This window comes from Pelecanus crispus, chromosome 5 (assembly GCF_030463565.1).
Source record: "Pelecanus crispus isolate bPelCri1 chromosome 5, bPelCri1.pri, whole genome shotgun sequence".
NCBI lineage: Eukaryota > Metazoa > Chordata > Aves > Pelecaniformes > Pelecanidae > Pelecanus > Pelecanus crispus.
The window spans coordinates 84,873,842-84,885,187 of NC_134647.1; the positions used below are offsets into that span (position 1 = coordinate 84,873,842).

The following is an 11,346-nucleotide window of genomic DNA, read 5'->3' on the forward strand; positions in this document are numbered from 1 at the left end:
ATTTTTTTATTAAGTGAGCATTAATGAAGGCATCTATCATGAAATAACCCAGGTGGTTTTAATCACCTAATTTGTTAGTATAGGTGATTTCACAGATACTGTTCTGAAAGCATTCATTTTACTTAGCATACCAAGATGCTGCCTACCTCTGGGTCTTCAACAGGAATTTTCTTGATTCTCAAGTTTTTCTTCTTCTAAGAGGTTTTTGGGGCTGGGTTGCTGGGGGGGGGGGGCTGTGTTATTTTGGGGCTTATTTAGGGTTTTTTGGTTGCTTGCTTTTTTTGCTTCATGAAGACCAGAGCTTCATACTAGTAATTATCAGAGAAACTAGATCTATGAAAACACTATGTCTAATTGTCCTTTCCTGTGATCTTAAGTCAGCATGATCCATAAAAAAAGCATTTGCCTCAGTCTGGAGAGAACCTGAAACTAATCCTGACTAAAGTTTTTTAATCATCTCAGTGAGTGCCAGTGATGTTTCACATATAAGCAGTGTTAATTACTATAACAATGTCTAATGCCTGAGTAACAACGCCTGCAACATATACACAGCCACAGTAGGAGGTGTGGATCTGGCTCGGTTTGGTTGTGTTGCTTTTCCTCCCTGTTTTGGTAAATTGTCTAGATCTTCTAACCACTTTTTTTTTGAGCTGAATCAATGTGTTTTTTCTTGGAATCTTGACGATTCTTCAGCTTTTTTTTTTTTTTAACAGATATGCAAATAATATGTTCTGTTACAATTAGTTCTCATTTTCAATCATGAAAATGAGAGGAGCTCATGAAAATAGTACTACAGCAGTCATTGTTAAGATTGTAGTGTGTACTTTTGAGATGCCAATGTTTGTATGCCAGGGAGAATGAAGAAAAAATACACCAACAGTTTATAATTGCTTATAATACATTAGAGTTACTGTTAGAGCATGGAAATATCAGAATTCTTTATATGAAAAGCAGAAAGCTGTGGCTTGAATTTGATTCCAAAAGAAACCAATTGCTTCAGACCTCTGAAAATCCAGTTAATAGCCACCTGGTTAAACACTTAGGCTTTGGTGACAGTGTTTGACAATGATGACTGCAAAGAAAAAACATTTAAGTAAAACCCTCAAAGAAGAAAGTTGTGAACAATACTTATTTTTACTTTTGTTTTAATTAAATGAGAAATAAAACCAACTTTTTATTAAGTAATGCAGGGCAGTTTTAATGTTTCCTAAAGAAAGACTTGTTTGACAGTGAATAAATGCTGATCATGTTCTAAGAAGCAACATGTAATTCTTGGGCCATCTACAAATGTATTGAAGAGCGAGATTCCCATGAGATCATTTTGTGCAAGTGATCAGGAGCAGTGACTGAGACACCCAGTCAACCGTGTTCTGTGAAGAAAGGAAACTTTCAGAATGCATGATGTCTATTTTTACAAGCTGAAAATAGTGTTAAAAACCCTGTTGCCTTTGGTAACCTTTATACATGAACTTCTGAAGACTGTTTTTGTAAGATATCTTTGAGTAATTGTTTTACTTTTTATGTGTATGTAGAACCCTTGAAGTTGAACTTTGCTTTCTATGTTGGCTGAAAAAGGAACCACTGTGGAGTATGGGAAAAGGTTCTGTCTTTTATGAAAAAATGGAAATTAAAATATTAGTAATAACTGTCAATTCTTCATTAGCCACAAAGCAAAACCAGTCAGTTGATGTGAAGAGGACATTATGTTTACCCTCATGAGTCACCTCTCAAAATTGTAAAGGAAGAAACTTCTTTTGAAATTTAAATTGAAATGAAATAGCCTTAGAATACTTGATTAAGCTTCAAGCTACTTTTAATTGAGTGCACCTAAACTGCTGCTTTTTTCTTTTTAAGGAGTAATTTCACTCTTCTAATCTGTATTTCAACCTTTACTATTTCATTGACACATTAGGTCTAGAACACACCTGCTGATTAATAACTGTCTTGCAAGAGCTTTTAAAGCAGATTGCTTTACAGGGAAAATTACAGGTCAAGATTATGGAGATCTCTGTCAGTGTTCATCTGCATTTTAAAAACTATCTCATCAGCTGGAGCTCAAATTTGATGTCCTGGATTAGATCTCGGATATGGCTAGGTGTTCAGCTTTCTTCGTCCCGGTCCTCAAGCAGCTGTGACTGTTGCAGTTAAGCACAGATGTCGTCTTTCCAGTTTCAGGGAAGGAAAGACTGAGAACATTTAGGGAGAATGGAGTTATCAAGAACCTTAACATCCAGGATAGCTGTAGAACAGCAGCAATGATCAACCTTGGGGGAGAAAAAAGTCAGCAGTGACTTCTGGCCATCCTTTTGAGACAAGGGCAGTAAATAGTCCAGAACACCAGTACTTTTGTTGGAGAATGAGCATTTTAGCTAGCAGAGGAGAGAAAGTAAACGAGTTCTGAAGAGTATCTTGATCTGTTTGGATTTTGAGGGCTTTTCTGGGGAACTATAGGATAGTATTAGAAAAGGCTTAATGAAGTGAAAGAGGGGTTTATTGTAAATGGAGGGGAGGACATGAAGTTTCTGAGATAAAAATTATGGATTTTAACAAACCAGTTCTATTTAGGATATACAGGATTGGTGAAGCTTATCCCTCCAATCCCAAAGATTTATGCAGCAGGAAAAGTTTGATTAATACATTCTAATCTGAATTACGACTCTTATAACTTACCTCCTTATCTGAACCAGAATTTCCATCTAGGTATGTTGTTCTGCATTGCTCTTTCCTCTATAAATCACTATAACAGGATTCAGAAATTAAGACAATTTAGTTATGAGAAGCAACTGTCTTCAGAAATGTTTGTTTCAGTGGCTGCTTTTGAAGTTTTCTAGCAGTTTACATAGGCAAATAAAGCAAAAGACTACCCTGTTGAAACCCCAGAAAAAATAAGGTAAAATAGGTTGAGGTAAGTCACACTTTTTAATTTTTTTTTTTTAAATAAAAATCAGAAGTGCGACCTTTTTTAAATTGTAATGGGATACGGTGAGGCTATAAAAGATAAGCCTCCCTTTATTATGTGCTATCAGATAAATAGTAAATGTTGTGATAGTGTAGAATGCATGATGGTATACATGCTACAATATAGGTAAGATTTTTTTTTTTTTTTAAATTATACATTGTAAGATGGGGGGTGAGACAACCCTGCATAACACTAACACAAGCCTTGACTATCAAATATATATATATATATATATAAAATTTGCATCTTATTTGGAGTTAAATGATGCTAACATGTTTTACAAACATGACGGATTTGGAATGAATGTACTGTGTGCTCTTACCTATTCCAACAGAGCTTCCAGAACAGGTTACTGAGATGACATGAAACAGTAGTATAAACATTAGGTGTCGGGTTGTAAGCTGGAAAACATTAGTAGTTTGTAGAATGTAGTCCATGCTATACAACTGTACAATCCCATCAGATAGCAGTAGTTTTGTAATGGATTCAATTTATGCCCTGGGAAAGGAATCCCAAGGAAATTACTACTACTTTAAATAATTTTTACTTAAAATATGCGCTTAGGAGTGGTTCATAGAAGTTCTTGATTTGTTTCTTTATTAAAAAGCAATAATTCTGTAAAACAAGTTAGAAAACAAAACAATTAAAAATCCTCATTTATTTGCTTCTGTATTCTGTAACCTCTCAACTGAAAATTAACTTCTCTGTATTCACCAGGTTATGGGTGATCCAGTTAAGAGGCACCTGTGTAGATAAATATGCATAGACCCAAAATGCTCCTGTGAAGTTCCTGTCACAGATATTGCAAGATGGCACCCATAAAGTTTACTCTGGAGTCAACACTAGAATAGGAAAGTTCTATTCCATGCCACCTTTACTTGCGTAACTTTGGATTACTTTTTAACCATCTAGCATGCATGGACAAAAATACATCATTCAAAGAAATTTAAGTTTTACCTGAATATGTTTTTTTAGGACAAAATGTAAGCTTCAGCCCCTTAGTAACTGGAGATACAACCACTGTGTAGACATCTCTACAAGGTGTCCCAGTGATATCACAGTGACTTAGACCTGAGCTAGGGATATAGGTGAAATTGCCTTTTGAGCCATGTAAATCAGTATTGTTGTTCATCATTTCTTCAGAAGCTTGCCGGTATACCCTGATACCGTTATTGCCAAGTCTTATATGACTTCACCCCAGAAGGAGAGCAAGCACCTAATAAAATAAGAAACATTAATAAGCAAATTTTGTGAACCCACAATACATTATAAATTCCTATAGTGCATTTTAAACCAGATTATATGATTTACTATCACACTAGGTACCAGCATTTCAAGGAGAAAGTATTATTTCACAGAAAGGCAAAATAATTCTTGAACTGAACTAGGGAAGAAAACGTTCTATCAGACTCATATTACGGAGCTAGAATTCAGTATTGGAATATTGTTGCGCTCTCCTGACTATGGACGCACTAGGGCTACCCTGGAGTGCCCAGAATCCTTTTGTGGTGTCTAAAATTTAATTATTCCATAGCATTATTTAAATTAAAAAATTAGTTCTGGAGCAATGTTGTTAAAATTTCTTTATATGGCCACCTGATGGCAGTTACAAGAACAGGGTTTAAATGATACGTGAAAATAATCCAAAGTGCATTTATTTAAGAGAGAACTGCGAGTGTATTAATTATGCATTGAATTTCAGCTGCACTATTTGTACGAGATGAACACCATACAAAGTAAGCTGTATATTGAGTCTTTTTCTTCCCAATTGCATTTACAATTTGCATACTAGAAGAATATCCTTGATATGTGCAACTGGATGTCAAGCCCATTTCACTGATTGCTTTCAGTGATACTGTATAGTTGGTGCTGCATGTCATGCATCCCAGGAGACAGTAGTTCTGAAGAGTGTGACACTTTGCCTGTCCTTTTGGAGACTCCAATGCTGTTACGTATGTCTGTGCACCCATCCCAACAGACCAGCTGATATTTGTTACAGACTGTGTCACTTCAGTTAGTATCAGGTCATTAGGGCAGCAAGGAGCTTAAAAAGGACAAAAAATAGAGAAGTCGGTTCTGTTTTTTACTTGAAAAAAGGAAGGTATTTTGAGGAGTTGCAACTAGAATAGTACATGATCAAGAGCAAAGGAATGACAATGTGCATACTTTTCAGGCAAACATTAGCATGCTGAAAAATACTTGACTATTTTGGCAAGCTTCTAATCAACAGAATGTCAATATAAGATCAATTTGTTTATAAGAGTGAGTTATAACCATGGAAATATAAGATGATGATTGTTCACTAAGATACTAAAAATTAGTAAATTTTGTCATCAGAATATCAGGGCACATCTGTAGTTTAATTAAGCAGGGTCCATCGCTACCCCTCCAGTCATATAGCTCAGTCCAGCTCTGTCTCTGTTTAAAGTCTCTTCCTCTACAACATAAAATGACTGCAGCCAAACTGCCTGTCAAAAATAGATCCTGGTGTACATTAGTCTCTGAACTGTGCCTGGGGATTGTCTGGGTAAGCGGTACAGGACAAAACTCTTCTAGCAAATTAATAGCACCACTGGTGGGTAGGATGTGCTTTAATCTGTTCTTCACACTGTTTATTTGTTGACATGGACATCACCTCATTGCTTCTCTTGGTAATATTAAAAGTCAAAATGCTGACAAGGAAGTTATGCATTACATTAGTGGATTATATTATTATATTTTAGTTAGCTGTGCCAGCTGATAATTGGTTGCACTAAGGCCTCTCAGCATAAGGCATGTGCCAAGTGATCCTTCCTTCTCACACACAGAGATACATACATGTTAAAGCAGAGCACATCTGGCATCCAGCAATCGATAGTACAATATGCACACACTGTAATTAAAAAAAAGCCAAAACCATATAGAGAGACAGAACTATTTTAATCTTATGCTGCTAAGTATTTTCCACTATATACAATTCCCACATACCTGTCTCTAGAGGGACACCGTAGCTTGGCAAGCTCTGTCCTGCTGGTGATCTTGCTATAGCACTAATGGAGAAAGCAGATCCACAGGGAAGATTAGTTAGGGTACAAGAATTTCCAGAGCTTGTGCAATGCCAAAGTCCAGCTTCTCCTCTGGCAGTGACAATATGTGTAGCTACTTCATTGTTAAACTGCCGGCGCACACCGATTAAAGAGCCTCCTTTGAGATATTTTTAATTTCAGGACTGCAGGGAGCTGAAACATTTCATACTAACAGTATTAAAACAGATTGTTTATGTATACGATATAAGCTACACAAGAAAATTAACTAGCAGTTAGAACTGACAAACAACTTTGGAAAAGTATATGATCCTTAAATGGTTACTCCTGGTGAGAATTTAGAACTCAAGACAGAACTGGCAACATAAGGATTTTGCTACAAAACCAGAGGTGAACGGTAAATCTGATTTTCAAAACTTGGAGCATTCAGAAGCTTTCAATCCAAATCTGGTTTGAGGTCCCTGCTTACGGTATATTTTTAAAGACTTCCAGTACGTGTTTCTTTTAAATTTTTATCAGTTACACTAACTTAGCACTCCGGTAATGCTTTTAATCCATGAATCACTGCAGTGTCCAATTATTTCTTCTGCTAAAGGAAAGTAAGAATGATCCTCATACCTGTTAGATGCACACGACATGTTGCTGCCCCTGGCCTCACTGAAAGAATAAACCGTGATATTATTCGGGGTGTTGCCCTGCAGAGCTGCCGAGGCGCAGGCCGTGGCGGTGCTGTTGCAGAGCACCGCGCTGCTCCGGTCCCCAGCTTTCACTTCGTACACTTCAGCGCGCTGGGGCAACAAGGTGCTAGGAACAGCCACGGCAGAGGGAAACCTGAACGTGAACAGAAAACTGGCATGAAGCCAAAGAGCCTTGTTTCGTTTATCTATATGCTGCATGTCTTAAATCTCCAAGGGCAACCGACATTGTGCAGTCTCACTAATCCCAGACTTCTTGAACTAATTCAGTACCCCTCCTTGCAAATCAATAGAGGGCATTCTAATTGTCCTGGTTTCGGCTGGAATAGAGTTAATTTTCTTCCTAGCAGCTGGCATAGTGCTGTGGTTTGGATTTAGGATGAGAATAACGCTGATAACAGGCTGATGGTTTAGTTGTTGCTCAGTACTGCTTATGCCAGTCAAGGACTTTTCAGCTTCCCATGCTCTGCCAGGGGCACAAGGAGCTGGGAGGGGGCAGAGCCAGGAGAGCTGACCCCAGCTGCCCAAAGGGCTATTCCATACCATCCGGCATCATGGGCAGTATGGAAACTGGGGGGGTTGGCCGGGGAGCAGCGATCGCTGCTCGGGGACTGGCTGGGCATCAGTCGGTGGGTGGTGAGCAATTTGCATTTTGCATCACTTGCTGTGTATATTATTATTATCATTATTATATTGTTACTATTATCATTACTATTTTACTTTATTTCAATTATTAAACTGTTCTTATCTCAACCCAGGAGTGTTTCTCACTCTTACTCCTCCGATTCTCTCCCCCATCCCATCGGGGTAGGGGGAGTGAGCGAGCGAACGGCTGCGTGGTGCTGAGCTGCTGGCTGGGGCTAAACCATGACAGACTTAATGACCAGGACAAAAGTCTGAATTAATGGTTTACTTTATGACAGTACTGTAAGTTAAATGTTTAATAGGAAGTTTTACTAGAATTTTGTATGCATATATGTATTTTATTTTAACAAAATCAAATTTTATTTTTACAAAAGACATAACCTGAGGGAATGGAAGAAATGAAGAAATAACTAAAAGTGTAAAATAATAAGACAATGTGAAACTTAGAGGACAGGAAATGCAGCATCTTCTTGGTGATTTTCATTCTACACACTCAACCTTTCATACTTTTGTGTGCGAGTTACATTCATTTTACAAAACCTGTAATATCATAATGGATGCATCGTATTTATTCTGTCAGTCTTGCATTAATTTATTTTTCCATTTTTGTTGTCACTGAATTTGCCTCTCACAGTTCAGTGAATGTTGTTTCTGCGTGTTCATTTCAAATTTGGCCCTTTCAAACAGTATTACTGAAAAACCAAAAAGCTTAATTGGCGTTCTTTCTCAATAGTCTTGGCTGCTCCAGTCCTCTCTGTTAGGTCTCCAAGTTGTGACTCCATTGCAGTGAGCTGGAAAGCTGTGTATATGGCAGCTGGATTTTCTGTGTCCCTCATGAGATCAGATGTTTTGGGCAGAATGCTGAAGGAGAACACCATCAATACCCCCTGATATTTACCCATCTAGACCCAGGAACTCTCTATACTATCAGCATCGGTACTGAAAAATGTATATAGCTTCACATCTGCATTTGTAATGAAAGGGTAGGTGATTTGGAAAGCTGCAGTCTGAGCAAGCTGTGCGTGGCAGGTCAGGGAAACATATATATTAAAAAAAAGCAGAGGGGAAAAGGAGCTAATTGTGCTAATATTGAAGTCAGTAGGAGAACCAGCAAAAGGCTTAAACAAGAATAGCAGCTATTCCCTACCAGTACCATGAAACGTCAAGGATAAAATCCCAGTCCTACAGAAGTCAATGGAAATTATACTTCACAAAGTTTCTCTTGCTAACCTGTTGACTGCATAATCTGTGTTTCTGCAAGAATAATTCCATTCCTGTCAATGGCTTCTGCTTGTATAGCATAAATAGTATTGGGAATTAATGAAGGTAAGAGTTCCTTTATGTGTAACATCACTAAAATGAGCCAGTAACGAATGGCCTACAGTATTCACTCCTGTACCTGTGGCTCTGCAAGAAGAGGCTCCTGAAAACTTGGGCCATCTGAGATAAACGCTTTGTAATGTCACACTGTATATAGACATAGAGAAACCTGAAAAACAAAAAATCATTTCAGTCATTCCTGAATTTAGTCAAGTCTTTACAAGAAGATTGTTCAGTGCCTTATCAAGCATCTATGTGACCTAATTTTCAGATGATAGGCATTCCACAGAATTTGGAGTGCTATTTCACTTATTGTGCTTGTTCACTTTTGTAATCCATTAATTACTATAATAGCTGCTGCTTGCTCTCATAATACAGGTTGTGATGATGGCTATTTTTCTTAAAAACCCCATGTGCTGTAGTCTAATTATATTTAAAAAATACTGGGTATAATCCATATGTGAATATACAAACAATGTCAACAGTATTCCATACATGAATAGGATGAAATACTTACTTTGCAAATCATGAAAAGAATATGCTACAGTAAGTATCCAGCTACTGCAACAACATGTCTGCAACGATTAAGCATTTAAGACTCTTGACAGTGCAGTCTATGCAGGAACGTGTACTATCACCAGAGAATTAATGAAGTCTGAGAGCATTTCTTGTAATCTTGTGTCACGAATATGATTTTTTTTTACATGGCTTTGGTTTAGCAGCAATTTAAGATTTATTAACGTTTTTGAGATAGATCACAGAATTAGGTTGTATAATTCTTAATAGCACTTAAGCATCAGCCAATTTAACAGAGCAATTCGATGGAATTTCTAACAATCAAAGTAGCAACTTAAAGATTCAAGAATGGCAAGGGTCACCTGAAACTTACAGCAGGGTTGCACACACAGACAGACCGACAACAGCTCTAAATCAAATTTGCGCACGCACACACACAGACAAACAGTTCTGAATCAAATTGCGCACGCATGCACGCACACACACACACGGGTTAATCTGTGATTAAAACTTCCCCTTTTCTGAGTTTCATTAATTACTCACTTTTATGTGCCGGCATCCATCAATGGACGGTTCCTGAACCTCACGAAATCAGGCCTTTGAGTCCTTGCGAAATCGTCGACAGACAATCCTTCAATCCTCATGAAATCTACCCTGAGAGGCGTCCCAGCTCAGGGCGAGATACTGGGTCACACAGCCCACTGCGGTCCTGGAGAGCTCCAAATCTCTCCCTTTTGGATCGCTATCTATAGGATCTCGAGATGATTGGCGTTGGTCAGTATCTTACATTCTGGCCACAATTCGTGCCGAGTCATTCTGGTGTACAATTCAGGCAGCAGATGGCCCAGGTGTGTGGACAGGGAGCGTCTGATGCCCAAGTCGCTGCATTTGTGACCACGAACACAGCACAATAGGGCTTGGCTTATCCTGGGATCTTGGAGTAGCCCGGGGGACTGTGCCACCATATCTTGCATTCCTCATATTTTAAACTGGTCAGTATTCTCATTTAAGGCAATAGGAGCTGTAGGCACAAAATACAAGATTGAAGAAAGTATAAAATGTTGTAAAACATTGGAAATATTTGTGCTTAGCAGATCATGCCTCTTTTGGTGTGTTTTTGGGAGATTTTGGGTTTTTTTGTTTCTGGGTTTGTTTTTTTTTTAATTAAAAGATACAACAATTAATTGGTGCAAATACGGGACAGTTTGAACCCTATGTGTAGCAGAGTTATGTAGGTAATGAACAGCACAATTTGTCCAGTTGAGTGTTCTCCCTGGTTCACCCTAGTGTCAAGGCATTAAGTGGTCTGTCAGAATCTCTGTGCGAGTGTCTGACAGAATTGGGACTCTTAAAATGAGGTTTAAAATTTATAAAGATATCAACATAGACTTTTTTAAAGCTGAATCAAACTTGAAAACAATTATTGTCTACAAAGCTGCCAGAACTTGCAGAATGTTTTATGAGAAATCACACGCGTGTGTTCTCTTCAGACCCATGCAAAAATAAGCAGGCAAAACCAAAATACCATTCTCAAGATTTACCTGTGTTAGCTGAAAAGATCTGAAAAGGAAGATGTAAAAAAGTTAGAAATACAAAGTGAAGTATTTTATTTGGAAAATTAAAAACCTAATAATATTAGTAACAACAACAACTTAAAATACTACATTTTTTTAACACGTTATTGATATGATGTTTTTGCTCAGATTCTTTAAGCATGGAAACTTTATGCAATCAATGAGATTTGGTACAGATATCCAGAACATATTACTTCTTCATTTTCCTCTCTGAATCTGGCTATTGATCCAGTTTTTAGTCGTTGACAGACTTCAAAAGACCTTGCAGCCTAATATATTACTTTATTTTTTAGTCACTTGTAAGCAGTGCAGAAGTGTAATAGTAACAAAATACGAATGTAGAAGTGGGTGCCAGATAGTCTCTACCCTAACTTCTAGTTTACTTTTACAAAGAGTACAATATCACTCTCGAAAATAGTTTTAAAGCAAATGAGTTGCACTCACCATTTCTAGGCAGTTGAGAAGCAGTCCAATAAAAATTAATGATTCACTTTTTGCACCGCACATCTTGTCAGAACTTTGTTCCAGCCTTCACATGGGGATGAGCTCAGCTGGGACCAGTAATACTTGGCAGCAGTGCTGTCACCGTAGGTTTACTCCCTGGCACAGGAGGA

General features: G+C 37.8%; 1 protein-coding gene across 1 annotated transcript; it reads right to left on the reverse strand.

Annotated features, from left to right (window-relative positions):
- Positions 1-2,696: 2,696 nt before the first annotated feature.
- FNDC7 (fibronectin type III domain containing 7) lies at positions 2,697-11,239 on the reverse strand. Its single transcript, XM_009477716.2, is given in 13 exon segments — positions 2,697-2,737; positions 3,282-3,311; positions 3,917-4,142; positions 4,144-4,175; positions 4,749-5,003; positions 5,927-6,133; positions 6,136-6,186; positions 6,599-6,813; positions 7,948-8,014; positions 8,553-8,646; positions 8,648-8,811; positions 10,700-10,718; positions 11,177-11,239. Coding segments are annotated over 13 exon segments (1,464 nt in total).
- Positions 11,240-11,346: the final 107 nt, after the last annotated feature.